This window comes from Filicampus tigris, chromosome 8 (assembly GCF_054856515.1).
Source record: "Filicampus tigris isolate MCC_2025a chromosome 8, RoL_Ftig_1.0, whole genome shotgun sequence".
Classification (NCBI taxonomy): Eukaryota; Metazoa; Chordata; class Actinopteri; order Syngnathiformes; family Syngnathidae; genus Filicampus; species Filicampus tigris.
Window position 1 is genome coordinate 11,371,962 of NC_141224.1, and position 16,409 is coordinate 11,388,370.

General features: G+C 40.3%; 3 protein-coding genes across 5 annotated transcripts in view; 1 reads left to right on the forward strand and 2 right to left on the reverse strand.

Annotated features, from left to right (window-relative positions):
* The window catches only part of galnt1 (UDP-N-acetyl-alpha-D-galactosamine:polypeptide N-acetylgalactosaminyltransferase 1), a 48,379-nt gene extending 39,819 nt beyond the window's left edge, over positions 1-8,560 (reverse strand). The window contains exon 1 of one of the 3 annotated variants that reach the window (XM_086037297.1): positions 8,539-8,560. The gene's annotated coding sequence lies outside the window, so the exon portion shown is untranslated. Of the gene's footprint in view, positions 1-6,319; positions 6,819-7,592; positions 7,654-8,538 lie in introns of those variants that run through there. The other 2 variants (XM_086037296.1, XM_086037295.1) reach the window with 2 other exon arrangements.
* On the reverse strand, positions 1,808-2,799 carry trim35-29 (tripartite motif containing 35-29; the record flags this gene model as incomplete). The annotated part of the gene is given in 5 exon segments (XM_086037781.1): positions 1,808-1,885; positions 1,989-2,295; positions 2,297-2,328; positions 2,331-2,475; positions 2,477-2,799. Coding segments are annotated over 5 exon segments (885 nt in total), but the record flags the coding sequence as incomplete, so codon positions are not given.
* Positions 8,561-13,386: 4,826 nt separating the features above from the next.
* ino80c (INO80 complex subunit C) lies at positions 13,387-15,897 on the forward strand. Its single transcript, XM_086038095.1, has 5 exons — positions 13,387-13,686; positions 14,702-14,830; positions 14,918-15,029; positions 15,196-15,263; positions 15,333-15,897. The coding sequence occupies exons 1-5, from the start codon at positions 13,513-13,515 to the stop codon at positions 15,462-15,464; spliced, it is 615 nt and encodes a 204-aa protein (XP_085894221.1). The 5' UTR covers positions 13,387-13,512; the 3' UTR covers positions 15,465-15,897.
* Positions 15,898-16,409: the final 512 nt, after the last annotated feature.

Genomic DNA, 16,409 nt, shown 5'->3' on the forward strand with positions numbered 1-16,409 from the left:
AAACAACCAAGGTAAAAATCAATAACATCAGTAAAAACAGTGGAGTCATAGATGACAATAAATGGAACTTCAAATTACTGAAATAATAAACGATGTGGGACAATATCACTCAACAACACAGCCAGCTTCCAATTGCGGCCGGCGAGTAAGCTGGCATATCTGGTGGGTGTATTGACTTGTTTTCAGTTGAACTGTCAACCGAGATAGCATTTAGCATTAGCCAAAGTGATTACACCAGCACCAGTTACCAGATTGACTAGCAATGTTTATTTTCCCCCCTCTGTCGGAGGAGAAGGAGAAGCACGTTCTCTTCTCCGCTCAAAGCGACCCGGGTGTAGATACCCCGTGAACAAAAGCACGTGAGACACACAGCGTGACGCAATGTTTCGTGTTTGCTCTGAACCTAGCATTACATTTTTGTCTTTTTTTTTTTTTTTTTGCATTAGACTTTTGTCTTACATAGCTGCGCTGCTTCAGATGATGTCACTCCATGTTTGCCGTACTACTGTTGTATGGGGGCCCCGAAGACTGAATAAATTACACTCAAGTCTACCGCAGCACTTTCGATCTTTCCACATATAACTACTGTACATATTTTACAGGTGTGACTAATAAACAGCTGGATGGAAGCACACTCAACCGTATTTTGGGAGAAATGTGCTGAACTGCGCAAAAGTAGCAGTAATTTAAAAAAAAATATGTGCTATCCCCATTTTGTTTTATAACAAGTTATTGTATCATTTTTAGTACACGTATGTATATCAAGTACCCCTGCTACTCCTACATCATAAAAGGTGTAGTGAAGTCATACTTCTTTTTAATTACAAAGTGACAAATGGGGAAATCCTGAGCCAATAATTATTACACTGACAATGTAATCACATCATCTGCTTCAGCTTGCTCTGGGCACACACTTTCCAATCATCTCAACAAACAAATAAAAAGTGATTAATGTTGCTCGTTAATTGTTAAACAAGGTTGTGACAAGGTCTCAAACATTCTCCCCTCCTTCTGCATTGGCACATCGTTAACACACTATGCAAGTGGAGAAGCATCCTCATGAGAGAATGATTCCAATTTTGCTTACCCCACGTCCCATGAGTACTGTCGAGACAACCCACTGTGATGGATTTTTTTTTTCTTTAGTCTATGAGATTTAATGTCATTCTTTTTTTCAACCCGTCTTATATACACCAGACTATTTGAAAACTGAAAAAAAAAAAAAAAAAAAAAAAAAAAAAACTACATGCATCTTTTCTCTCAAATACATTTCTTTCACATATGCTCCGGATTTGATTACACTGACAGTTTTAAAACAGATACAAGCAAAAATAAAATTCTTTTGGATAGGAAATTTTTGACACAAAGTATCCTTTGTACATAATGAAGTACAATTGAAATGAGCTTTTATTTGCAGAGCTGGGCATTCTGCCGAGCCGACGGTCCGTCTATCTGCCTATGACGGACGCCCATTTTGCCGGCGATAAATGATCAACTGGAAATGTTTTAAAAAAGACGGATTACGCATAAACGGAAATGGATTTTCGCCCGTCTATGTAATCGTCTGTAACCTGACATTGATGATTATTGTTCCGGTTGATGCAGGTACGTTTACCGCTTGATTTGTGTATTTTACATCAGGCATGTTTTTGGTCAGCTAATGGGTCGTAATAGCGTGCCGAGTGACGTCAGGGTGACACCATAGACTCTTGACAATAATAGATGTGCGCTCGCAGACGACTCCTGTTAGTGCTGCTTGTATTCTGCCGTTTATCTCAGAAAGAAACATGCTGAGTAAACACTGCTGCTAAGGAACTTGCAGAAACAACTCCAGACACTCCGTCCGTCCACACATGACGTGAAGGATGTATTCTTTATTCGTTTCCTGACGCCAAAAGAGGGATAAATGTGAATGATGGGTCAACTTGTGTGGACGTCCAAGTTTAACGCCAACAAGGTGAAGCCTTTTACCTTCATAAGCAGTAAACATTTCGTTGGGGGCCATATGGTGTGACAGATAACAATCCGGCAACAAGGATCCCCGAAGCCCCACCACACACACACCACCCCCCGGCCTCCAGTGATGTCTCCCACCACAACATCTTCGTTCCCACGGCCAAAGCAGAACCGCGGACAACGTTCGATGAAAACCTCTCTGGATTTATGGGACGCTGCTGTCTGCCTTCAGAACTCACACTGGTCAGATCTTCAGACAGACTGAGTTCTGGAGCGGCTGTGTTTGGATATAGAATGACGGGACTGTAGGAGACGGTCTCCTTCATTTGTTCCCACGGGGTTGCCTACATGTTTGGCTTGATCCAGTAGAGCTCTTCATCAGATGAGAGCAGCCTGGGCCAGTTGGGCAACATTTGGATTCTGGTCATTGCGGTCTGGAAGTTCTAAATGAAGGAAACATGGTCAAATGTCACTTGCTCCTCTGCGTCTCTGATAACATCTGAGGGAGTGGCCATGTCTGCTGAGAACCTCAATCTTCTCCTTCATCATCTGGCTCTTCTTCTTCTTTTCTTCCCTCACAGCAGACAACCTGGCCTCCTCTTCAACCTGCAGGAAGCAACGAAGCTCCTCAAAATCCTTCTTAATCTGACTTTCAACCTGCTCCCTCTGGACCTTGATGTACGCCGATTATATGATGCAATTGCCTCTTATCTCATTATAATCTTCTAATCTTTCCGTCATACCTTGCAGGCCTTCCTGGAGATTCCATTTGGGACTTGTTGTAACTTCACTGCGGGGGCGGATCTTCTGCTTGATGTGCTCTTCAACACCGATTTTGCATTGTTAAATTTAAAACATTCAAATGTATGTTCATTCGTATTTTTTAACAGTTAAATTTATAATCCTCTTAAATGTTTATAATTTTATTATAATTGATTTGGACTTGCGGTTTGATGAATAATACTGGTCACCAAAGCTATGGTTCATTTAACAAAGTAAAATGTCGTTCTTTGAATTAATATTTAAGTCAATATCTTATTTGTGTATTCATTTTGGGCATTTCTCTCATTGCATTGTTTTGAATGTACTAGTTAGATAAAAATGATTAATCGTTCAGCCCCACTCCCACCAATCAACAGCAGCCCCACACAGATTAGTGGTATGAAAAACAAGTAGATGAACACAGTATGTCAGTCAACATTAATTGAGTGAAGTGGCCCGGTAAAAAAAATGGCAGGAATAATATTTTCACCATTTAATGATCTGCTGTCGCTTTACAAGACTGATTAATAGGAGGCTTGATCACAAAAATGTCTAAGAACAAATCAGTCCAGTTCAAGTCCCCCCAAGTACAAGACAATAACAAATCTGTTTATCTCTCTGGCAGCATAACAACTTAATAAAGTCACCCAAGCATAATACAAATAAAATGAAGGACTGCTTTTGACTTTCATTTTTTGGACAAATGAAAACACTCAAATTTACTGCAATCAAGCAACAAACAGCTTAGTTTGATTGTCAGCTACTTGTTACTTTCTTTTATTTACCCTCAACAAAGCTTATACACAGTAGCAACAAAGTGTTTGTACTTGAATCTGTGTGTGTGTGCGCGCAAGTAACTCTGATCCCGCTATAGTCCCAAAGTTTGGAACAATGGCATTCCTGTGCTGCAAGCTCCAGGTGGCTGTGGAAACCCAATCCTAAAGCAAGCCTCGCTGGCACACGGAGTGCCGGGAATGCTGCTGCCTCCCTCCGGAGACATGTGCCAGAATGGAGCTATTGTTCCTGACAAGCTCCGAGCAGCAATAAATTCACCAAAATTGCCATGGATGACAAACAAAGGTTTCCTCGGATTTAAACACTCATATTGCTCACTTTTTGCTCCACAGACTGACAGATCAAGAGAAAAAGACCTTCACAATTGCTCAGCATCTTGAACACAATTCTTAGTTTTAAATTGTGTATCTGTCAGGCTAAAAACATACCACCTTAGGCCGCTACTACAAACTCGTACGTCAACATAACGGAGGAACTTTAAAACTGCCCCTAAAGGTTGGACAAATTGTAAACTGACCAAAATCTTCTGCAACAGAGGTGAGTGCACAATGAAGTGCTACCTTGACTTACAAGTTTAATTCATTCCATGACCAAGCTCATAACTCCATGTATTTGCATATCAAATTAATTCGCCTCATTGAAATGAATCGAAACGCTAATAATCGTTCAGAATTTTTTTTGTGACCTGTATTTGAAGAAGAAAATATAAGAAATCCTCTTCTGCAAACACCAAAGCCCATGGCAGGAGGAGGGTTTATTTGAATTACTTTGAGGTTAACTTCTTTTTACACATGCGCGACAGTTGCAAACGTAAATGTTAATGAAGACATTGCCTGTAGAGGACAAATTGGAGGTCAACCATTGTGTCATCCAATGGAAGAATATTGAATCGTTTTGTCTGTCACTATACGTCACCGGCACTGATAGATGAGACACATATGTAATCAACAAATGAAGTGAAACTGGCTAATATCTCCCAGAACCCCGATGATCTCTCATGGCACACTGGATAGAGATGACTGATTTAGGAAACTAAAAAGTCCATCCAAGCAAGCCAAATGTGCTGAGGCCCGAACACACCGTCAACACGCACGCAGCATAGGAAACGCATCAAGTTGAGTCCATGGCCTTGAAATGAGGAACATGAATCATTTCCTCCCCATGTCGGATAGTCATGCCATCACACAAGTTTCAAGTGTGCTGCAAGCTCTGCAGGAGCCTGATAACGAGCCGATCATTTAAATCAGGTGAAAGTATGTGGAAACATTCAACTTAATTTATTTCCCAGAGATGTGGCACAGCCGCGCAAAATCACAGCAGCCGTGTGTGAACTCAAGGGTCTAATTAAAGCTCAGATGACTGATGAAAAGAGAGTAAAACTGCTAAGTGGGTCTGAATAATATTCATGTTCAGTGTTTTGTTCCTGATATTTAAAGTTTAAATGCTTCTGTACGGTACTCGCTAAGAAGTATGGGCTTAGTCTGCGCTAGACAGCATTGTAAACTCTGGAGACAGGATGCAAAACATTCTGATATTTATTTGTAGCTTTTAATATAAACGTTTTATGTCAATATTTGGCAGAGTGAAAACTGCATGCATGGATTCATCATCATCTCTTTTCCTTTTTTTCTCAACCGCATAACTTTCTGCATATCACACAAGTGCCGTACACTTCATGCTTGACATTGTTTACGCCAAATTAAAAGTATTGTTTTCAAAATAAGAGTTAGACGAATGAACCAAAACTCACCTGAAAGGAAGAGCAGCCTATTTGAAGGGGACTTATACAAAGAAGTGTCAGTTTATATGTTTATTATATATATATAAAAAGCAGGTTTATTTTTTTAAATATATTTTAAGTGTATTTATATTATTTATTTTCAAGGCAACGTATTTATTTTTCGTTAATTTGAGTTAAAAAGAAGACAATGCGGACGAATTAAATATTCAAAGTTGAAGAAAAGCTTTATAACATAAAATTACTTTCATTTCATAATCAGTTATGTTACGTCCTATTTTTGGAGAATCATAAAAACGTATGCGTGAGGGGGGGCTCATAGGTACAAAAAGGTTCAGGCGTACACGAGCCAAAAAAGATTGAAAATAACTGCTTTATGGAACATGACAGGTTGCCATCTTCATTTGCAATGATGAGGAATCAATTTTCCCATCACTAATGATGTCAACACTGTTAATGCATTCTCTCTTTAGAAGTCATGAACACTTCATGCAAACAAGTATAAAGATCACCAAGTGGCTGGTACGTGAAATGTAATCAAGTTGAGTAAGAGGGTTGTAAATTGATTGAATCAGCTGACCTCAGTGCAGAATTACAGATAGTGATGGATGCTAAATTATTGTTATACAAAATACTCATTAACAGAGGCTGTGGTACAATGATAAAACCGAAGATATATTACAAAACAGTCCTAGATACAGCAAAATGTAATTTTAGCCATGACAGGATCAATGTCCCATCACGGGTCTGCGTCTGTTTTTGCTGTTTTCTCAAAGCAATGTTTTGTAGAAAGCGCTTGAAAGCAGAGCAGGCATAATTTATTTACGCAAATCACACTGGTGGTGTCACGGTAATTGACGGCTGAGTAACAGTCAGGGAAAGTGACAATTTGCATTTTAAGGGTGGTCGCATCCTCCCTCCGTTAACTCGGCTGCTTCTGTCAACAAGAAGCCCGCTGCCATAAGCGCCCGTACTCGGCTACGAACATATCACGTTCGCCGGCGCGTGGTTAATGTGGCAAGAACACCGGCAAGGTCGTTGATGTTAAAAAGAATACAGCTCGCTTACCTTGATTTAAAACAGTGACGGGGCAGCCCAAGTCCGCCCCAGGTTAGCTTGTGAACCACCAAACTCTCCCGACTAGAGTGCCAAGCGCGGCTAAAGTTAGCTAGCTCGGTTAGCTTCTCCGGCTAACGACGGGGGGCGCGCGCACCTCCTCCTCTCTGCCGTCGAACACCAACCGGTTACCGCATGAAAAAAAGCAGCTTAACGTAAGACGTGGGCCGTCACACACATCTACACGGGCGGCGTCCGTCGTCCCGAGCCGTTACGGGGTGGGACATCCATGAGGGGAGGCTGGCGGGGAAAGAGAGAGAGAGAGAGATAGAGTCCGCGGCTGACTGAGGTCCGTCCCTCGCGGAGGCCTGGGGGGCGGACGTGCTGCCTCTGGCTGGCCGGCTCCTTGTGAGGGAGGGAGGGAAGGAAAGAAAGGATTTGGCTGCTGCTGCAGCTGCTGATGTGCGGAGCGAATGCAGGCTGCCAGCATCATTGCTCATCCCTCCCTTCGCTGTCTCAACCCGGAAGAAAAAACATCATTTAATCGGGTGGATAATAAAAATAAAAAAACCGTAAACGTTATCCATGTACGACGGTAAAGGTGTAACTGTATATTTCAAGCTGATAAGCGTTGCTTCCTTTCGCCACTTCTCGAACTTGCACTTTATCATAGTGTGCTGTTTTTTTCTTTTCTCTGTTGTGATATGTTTATTCTTGTACTTGTTTGAGACGAATAAAAATCAAATTACTAGGGTCAAGTTAGATGAAAACAAATAATTATAAGGACACATTTATTAAACCTTTTAGGCACATACATCAAGTTTAAAGTCATTTACAGTTCATTTAAATAAGCAACTCCTTTCCCACCATTGATGCCACCTAAAACCTGTTCAACTCACTTGAAAAGAAAAAAAATCTTTTTGAGAGGGTAAGTAAAAATAAACAACTGATATAAATTGGTTGCATGAATGTGAATGTCTTATACCCGAGGATGTGGCTGTGTTCAGAATTAACCAATCACATACAAACTCATGTCAAATGGGAATTAGCACACACCTGACACAATTTAAAGTGCCTCTGATAAACCCAACTAAATTTGGATGTTCTAGAAGGATTTTCCGGACATTTTTTTATAATCATATCTTATAGCATGTGTGATGGATTGGGGTGGTGGTAGCACAAGGACTTAAGGCTTCAGAACCAGATGTCACGGTTTGACAAATGAAAATGGCAAGACTGGTTGCTTCCTGTATACTGTCAACATGCTTTTAAGCAAGGCACTCACCCCACACATCCAGTTCAATCTCATCCAAGCAGCACTGTTTCTGTGTCCCTTTCACTCTGATATCTCCCCTTACATCCTCGCATGTGATATGTGATGTGGTTCTCTGTGTGGTGGGCAACACAAATACACAGCAGTGTCACCATGAGAGATACTAATAATAACAATAATAGTTATAATAATATCCAGTTTACATTGATTTTGATATTTAGCTGTTTAACTTTGTCCCAGTAGAAACCAGATGCGGCTTAAAGTTTTAGGGTAAGTGAAAAATAGTATCAATCAAGTTTCTTGCTTGAACGACGTTTAAAAAAATAAAAAAAACAGTCTGCAGGAGTTGTAATTTTTGGAGCCAGACATGAATTCTCTGGACTATTTGCAGGCTATCTCGACTTATCTGAAGAACAAAGTGCAGCATGTTTACAAGGTTCTGGGGCACAGAATAGAATTTTTGTTTGAACATTCCTAAGACAGGGATCGAGAACACAGCCTTAACATTCTTAAAGGATATTATCATCCTACCGTGAGAGGCCTTTACTGAGCAATACACCACCAAAATGTCTTCTCCGTGTGCCAAACTGAATATGTACTTATGTTTGAATACATTTACTTATGGCAAATGCAACCCCTCCCCTCTCTTTGAAAAAAAAATACTGCCAGGGTAAACAATGTGTGAAACGAAGACGCCCACATGAAGCTTGCCCAGTCGTCTTTCCGCTACACTATTTTTGCAATATTGACTTGACTGCACAAATGAAGAAGTGACACAATTACAATTTTTGCTTTACTTTCATGATGCCTTCATTCCTCTTTTTAAGACACTGGAATCAACTTTGACATGCAATGGAGGGGTCTGCAATTTAAAAAAAAACAAAAAAAAAAACAACCTTTTTGTCATATTGGTTTAAACTGTCTGTATAACCCATAAAACCACAACAACAACACTCACCACCCTCTGGCTCCATCTTGTACCTCTAATTAGATTAAAAAAAAAAAAAAAACAGCACACCTGAGGAAAAACAACCAATCAGGATGTTACTGACGAGGTACACTTGCAAGCACACCTTTAGCGGACATACCCCTGCAGCCTCATGCAGACCTCTTATCTTTGCTGAAACTATGGTGGTGTAGGAACCTTTTTAACTGATTGTAAAACTTAAAACCAAAACCAATTTACTGTTGTTGTGCCAATCCAAACCAGTAACATTTAGTGTTATAGTAACAACCCATTACAAAAGTCATGCTACCTATGTATCAATAATCGTGGCTAGCGTCGGCTTGTATACAGTGCTAATGCTACTGTAACTTAGTATTGCTAGCGCTGCTATTTTGTTGAAGCTAGATATGTATCCTCAGTGGATATTTTTCACAAATTTTCTGATTTTTGTTTTTGATAACATGCAATTATGAATAACTATGTTTTAGGATCCTGCTTGTGGATGTGAGTGAGGGCTTGGGTCGGAGACTCGTGGGGAGTGATTGATTGCATGAAGCTACTTTAAAATCTTGCGAGCAGTTTCAACACTGCAAACTCCCCCTTTAACATATCTGTTATTTTAGCAGGTTTAAACATTTTTGTTTAGTGTAGGTGCGTATCACACTTTGAAGACTGCAGCTTTATCAGAAATTAATGAATGACAGTAGTAGCTATAGTCTACAAGTGTCTAACCTTCCAAAAATACCCCAGCTTGTGCTGGAGGCTTAGCAGACAGTTATTATGGCTTTAAAAAAATGCTTTATCAAGGAGAAAAACATGGTAAAAGAGACGTGAGAGAAAAATTGGCTCACCATTGCTTCACCATCACAAAGAAGATGTAATGTTTATGGTGAGCAGTTCTTCCGACTGGGGAGTGTAAAACGTCTTGACTCTAGGCGCAGCCTTTTTGTCACGCCACTTTATTACCTTTGCAAGAGCAGCACTTGGGACTGCTTAGATTGTTTCCTATAGCTAGCTGCCTGCACCGGGGTCATTTTCTTCAGTGGAGGCCAAGTTGTCACCCCTATTGAGAGGGATAAATCTTTCTCTTGATTAGCAGGGCGTTCCCCAGAGTTAAATACAATACAATACAATGCAACTTTATTTATATAGCGTATTTCACAACAGCTACATCTTTAACAAAGCACTTTACATACAACAACAAAATAGCAATAATACAACAAGTGAAAGCAATACATTAAAACACAAATTACTATACAGTAGACACCGGAAACCAGCGGAAAAGTATCAGTCTCACGTCGGATCAAAAGCCAAAGAATAGAAATGTGTCTTCAAACGCGTTTTAAAAATGGACAGAGAGGGGGCTGGCCTAACATTTAATGCACCCCGGAAACATTAACCATTCCAAACACTATGGGTGACAAAATTGACAATTATCTGAAAAGTGTCAAAGTCAGGGACAAAATATAATAAGACACAACAAATACATACTAATGAAAAAAAAAACAACAACAAGAAAACAATGAGCATAGAATTACATGTCTTAAACCTAAAGTAAACTGTTTTTTTTTTTAAAACACTGTAATTTCTATTACTGTATTTGTACTGTGCCTACACTGTTTTAATGTTTGAACTGAAATGTTGTGATTAAGGTCTCACAATAAGAAAGGACTTTTTTAGCTAGGACTATTTCACACTACAGTTCATACAAAAGATCATAGAACGACAATTATGCGTTGGAAAGAGGCCTCCTATGTCGAGGTGGGTGGTGGAGATTTCAAACAGTCTCATGGCATTTCATAGAAGGCTCTGCCTACATGCACGGACGCTTGTGAGCTATCCATTCCCATTATAAACACTGACACACATCCAGCACCAGTCAACACACAGATCAATAAGTAGCTTTCGGCCCTAGCTTACATGTTTGTCTCCTGAGTCGCTGGAGCATGAAAAAGCTGCAAACCTTTTACATAATGTGCTTTTAAATGAAAATGCAATAACAGCGTGTTGCAGTTTGCGTGACGAATTCAAGCTAAATGCTGTCGCCCTGTTTCTAAGGCTTTTTTCTTTTGTAAGGACAAGATAACACAAAGCTCAGTATGGCATCCAGCCAGTTAAGACTGTCAAGTCTAGTATAGCTAGTTGCAGGGAAATGGAAGGGATTGTTTGAACTGATCCTAACCTGATGCTCTTTGCTTACTGGGATTATCTTGTGTAGGTGGTATTTTCGTAAAGAAGCTTTGCAGTATCATCTTGAAGTTAAACATCATCCATATTACATTAGCATTTGTTTTTCAACTGTGCCCAACTATACATCATTTATTATTCACATAGATGGCACCAGCACGTTAAAAAATGAATAAGACAAGATGCCTTTGAATCGGAGTTTTGCATGCAAGTTTGAACATAAAAGTGGACATAAAAGTTACTTCAGTCGTTCTGTATTCTCACTCACACGCTAAATCACACAAATGACACCAGTAGCCCTCAGTTCATCAAGGTCTCTGCAGTTGCTTAAGGGACGCTGTGTTGAATTCGGATGTGGTACTTCATCGTAGTGCGGAATCTGAATGCTGACAGGTCCTTTCCCTGGTGCTGGTTTATAGAAACGCTAAAGGCACTTGCCCATCAGAGGTGTTTGTGTGAAATGCTGTCACATTGACAAGAGAGGGCCCACGTATAGCTCTGAGGCGTAGCATCCTGCTTGAACCAATCAGCACGTTACTGGAGGCAATCCCATCCTTCAAAGCTGTCCTGACAGGTATGGCTTGTTTAAGTATATCTTCAAAGTTTGCTTTGAGCGAGATGGACTTGTCTTGTTTAATGTTTTACAGGTCAAAGAAAATGTCACTAGCTCGCTGTACCACACCCGCTTGTCCGGCTGCTTTCGCTTAGAAATTAGTGTAACTGGGAGCTCAACGGGTTGCAAATTACAGAGAAGCCTTATCAGCAAATTTATAAGAAGACCCCAGTTGTTAACATTATTTAAGTGTTGAGGGTGCAGTCACAGAGCAAAGATTACTAAAGCGCCATCAAAATGTTGCATGCTTGTTAAATGCTAGAACAGATTGTAATGATTACTAATGTAATGATTAATGTCATTTAGAAACTTGTTGCATCTTTGGCTAAAGCTATTGAATATTTTTAAATAAACAAGAAATCCATTAGAATGAGTCACAGTGATTTTAAAACATACTATTTTTATAAATAATGCGAATGCTGTTGTACATTCCTGCAGATGGCAGCAGAACATAAGAAATATAAACTGGTGGCTGATGATAACTGCCTGATCTTTGAAGGGATTCATCTTTCCATTTTCAATAGGTTTTGTCTTAATTAGGGGTTGCAGATAGGGCGGAGTCTATCCTACTGACCTTGGGCAAGAGACGGGACGGGGTACAACATACACACTGAACTGGGTGCCAGTCAATTGCAAGGCACATAATGACAAACAACCAGTCACACCTATGAACAATTAAGACACCATAAAGTGGAAGTCAACCCAAACATGTTTTTTCAAGAATATGTTCTATGCAGGCCCACTGGTTGAAACAAGGCAATATAATTAATATTGCGTTTGTAGAATATGAGTTAAGCAGCAAAATCCACCCATTTTTAGCCATCTCAGGTGGCGCCCATGTTGTCACTTCTGTCGACTGAAAATGACATCACAACTGCTCAGGGCCAACGTAACGACCAATCACAGCTTACCTGTTTATTTGAAGCTGAGCCATAAATGGTCGCTGTCTGAGCACTGAGCATCTGTGATGCCATTTTCAGTCGACAGAAGTGACAAAATGGCAGCCCCCCTCAGATGGCTCAAAATGGGTGGATTTTTCTGCTTAAAGCGGAAGCCAACCCAAACATATTTTTTTCAAGAATATGTTCCCAGCAGGCCCACTAGTTGAAACATGACAGTCGGATTAATTTTGCGTTTGTGGAATATAAGTTAAGCAGCAAAATGCACTGGTTTTTAGCCATCTCTTGGTCGGCCGTTTGGTCTTCTGTCGACTGAAAATGATATCGCAACTGCTCACAACGACCAATCAGGGCTGACCTTTTTTCTGAATCTGAGCCCTGATTGGTCTTTGTGAGCAGTAGTGACGAGTGGATTAACACTTATTCCACAAACGCAATATTTATCAGAATGCCTTGTTTCAACTAGTGGGCTTGCAGAGAACATATTCTTGAAAAAAATATTTGGGTTGACTTCTCTTTTAATGAACCTAACATTTTGGAATGTGGCAGAACCAGTGAGAGAAGCTGGAGGAGAACATGAAAACTCCAGACACGAACAGGCCGAGCTAATTCGAACCCAGAACTCCTGACTGCGAGGCAGAAGAGCTAACCACTAGTCTCCCTGGCCAGCCTCTTTGAGGGATTTTGAAAAAAAAATATTATTTGGAAAAGCAACATTCATCAAGTTTTTCAAAGGCAGGTGTAAATTTAGTAAAAATACTTTTCCTCAATTATCCATCCATCCATTATCTGTACCGCTTATCCTCACAAGGGTCGCGGGGCGTGCTGGAGCCTATCCCAGCTGTCTTTGGGCAGTAGGCGGGGGACACCCTGAACTGGTTGCCAGCCAATCGCAGGGCACACAGAGACAAACATCCGCACTCACAATCACACCTAGGGGCAGTACTGCCAATGAGAAACATGTAAAACTAAATTTTACTCCTGTATTTAAGTAGATTTTTCAGAAATCTGTTTTACTCTAACTACAGTCTACTATATTCTACTCTACCAAGTATACATGTACATGTATTTGTTATCATTGAAGTATAGTTACTTAAAACATAAAATCTAGCAATAATAAACTACATAAAAATAGCTTGCGTCACGTGCACATCACCGGAAGTTAAATTAATCAACATCCGGTTAACGCCTGTTCGTCTGTCTGTAGAGTGGCTAACGCTACTGCTAATGCTAATCCGCGTTAATTAGTGCGAGAACGCCGCATTTCTATCGACTGTATCGCAACACATGGCATCTCAGCTCCCTATCACGATCAAGAGCCATCCGTTGGCCGTCGGCCCTGCTGCTCTGCGGGGGAAGAAACGTCCCGGGAGTCCGGCGGTGTCTGCCGCTCAACCGCCCGGCGGGGGCACCAAGAAAAAGAAAGCTCCGCTAATGATGACACAACTCACACAGAATCAGGTAGAGACATAGGAGCTTCCATCTCTAAGGTGCTTTCCAAACTTCTGTTCTGTCACATTATTTACTTTTCCATTCCATTCCATTTCCTAAGTAAACAAATACACAATACAGTACCCGACTAATTAACTTTGACGCCCAGATAATAAGAAAATATGTTCTTCTTCTTCTTGGAAATTTGACTATTTAGACAAAATGTGTACTGTATGTCAACGCGATTTGAGATGTTCAACAACTTAGCGTCATATGAGCCATCCAACTGAATGTCTTGGCTGGTGCCCGTCTGTGTCCAGCTCTCTTGTAGTCTTATGTAGAGTTGTATAGGTGCAAGGCAACGTCAGCAAAAAAATATGTTTTCAGGTGAAATGTTTCCAAAATCACAATTGCCACCTGAGCAGAGTGCATCAAACATTTTGCAGAGCATAATTTGCAGTGGGCCAAACGTGCTTTTATCTGTGTTTACCTCAAAGTGTCTTCATATACCTTCCATTTCGAAAGGTGTTGTAGGTAGGTACAGTATTGGCTTTGTTATCTCTTCTTTGTTTTGATTTCAACACAAGGATAATCAGTCTCCTATCATGGAGGTCAACAGAAATCTGAGACTACTGTTGAGAAGATTACATTTTGAGCAATTTTACAATTTTAAATTAAAAAAACAATCTAAACAATTGATTAGCAAAATAACTATAAATTTGGTAATTTGGTAGTTGTTCGACCTCTACTCAGTTGATTTTTTTCAAAAAAATAGTCGCTAGATCAAGGTTATTGAAGTTAATGAAAAATAACTCAAACGAACTAAAAAAAAAATCTGTTAAAAATATCTGCTAAATATCTGAAAATACATTTTACGGTTTCAAAACTAACTATAATTATATGTCCTTAGTTTTCATCTTCATCAAACTTGATAAATGAGCTTTCAGGGTTTGTTTTAATGTATTTACTTTGGTATTACTGTTCGGCCATTCTTGGATCATAGTCTGTGTTTTTGTTGACATTGCAAATGCTGTGTTCCAATCAGATGTCAACAGTAGAAGTTGTCACTGACCTGAAGGCGGTTGGATTGGTGGAGAGCTCGCCATTAACAAGCATCAGCGCCAGCACAGAAGGCACTGCCAAACCACCGCCGTTCAAAGACCCCTCATTTATGGTGACTGAGTGCCATGTCGTTGTTTACCATCCGTATGATTTTGTGGCTTCGGCTTACAGTGTTCACGTTTTCTCTCCATCTTGATAGCACTCCGGGATTGGCGGAGCGGCAGCAGGCAAAAAGAACAGAACTTGGAAGAATCTCAAACAAATTCTGGTTTTGGAACGGACTCTACCCTGGAAGCTCGACGACCCAAACTGTAAATGAATCCCTCTCTTATTTAACTGATACACTTGTGGACTCTTGATGTAATTCGGCCTCAAGACAATAAAATCAATTCAGTCAATCACTTCACTGACTAACAGATGATTATGTCCATAGACCAACAATTCAGTCATTCAATTCTTTAACTTTTGTATTTACAGACTACAACATTGATGCTCCTCCCTCTCTGAAACCATCCAAAAAATACTCGGACATCTCCGGACTACCTGTGAGTAACTTCGTGGCTTATAGAGTTAAGCCTTCAAACTGTGACCTATTATTTCGTATTTACCCTCAGGCAAATTACACAGACCCGCAGACCAAACTTCGCTTCACGTCCACAGAGGAGTTCTCCTACATCCGCCTCCTTCCCACGGATGTGGTCACAGGCTACCTGGCCCTGCGGAAGGCAACCTGCATCGTACCCTGACAGCAAAGTCATAATTGGATGCTTTTGGAAACAGTCAAGACGGCTGTGAAACTCCCGACCAGACGAGCGATAAAGTGTGTGAATAGCACAGAAAGGACAGAGGAAAGGAAGGTTTTTAGATCCTGTGTTTACCTGGTTTAATGGGGCTTAATCCTCGTGTGCCTCATCCAGGTCATTTCATCCTCAGTGCACTGAATCGATGGCAACTGGACTGTTGCGCTTGTCTTGTGTTGATGTTTTTTTGTCTCTCATTCGAGCAGGCCTCGTCAGTTCATGCACCAAGGCTAGATGGGACAGACAGTCGTTGTGGTCACTACTAGTTACAATGCAATGTGCCCCCTGGTGGATCAGCTCAAGAGGCTAAAATTGTTTTGATTATGAATGGTTACTGTGAAAAACTGTAACTCCAAATAAACACCTGCTGTGATTTGTACATGGGTCATGATAAATGTAGTTCACATCTATGTGTGTTATGCAAATGAAGGCCTCTGCTTACTTACAAATAAGACAATTTGTCATGTTAGGCGAATACTGTAGTTAGTTTCCCAGTTAAAAAGTAAAAAAAGTCGACTAATATCTGATTGGCTGGTCCAAATCGGCAGATATTTTGCCTTTTATGCAAAATCCGTGATTGGCTGTAATATCATCATTGCCGATCGATCAATGACATCATTGATTGGTTCTGCAAAATAAATCGTTTCAGCAAACAGTCTTGTTCACTCCAGGAATTTTCTGTGCTGCCATTGTTAATAATCGCAAGGTTTCACAATTCACAGCAGTCATATTTTTTTTCAATTATTTTCCAATATAGTATATATATTTTATTACGTATCTTTACCCCCTCACACACAGAGACACACACACAATGCATTTTCAATGGTCATCAACATCAATCCACTGCGAATTGTGAGGGTTTACTGTACAGTATATTTTAAAGTTTTTAAA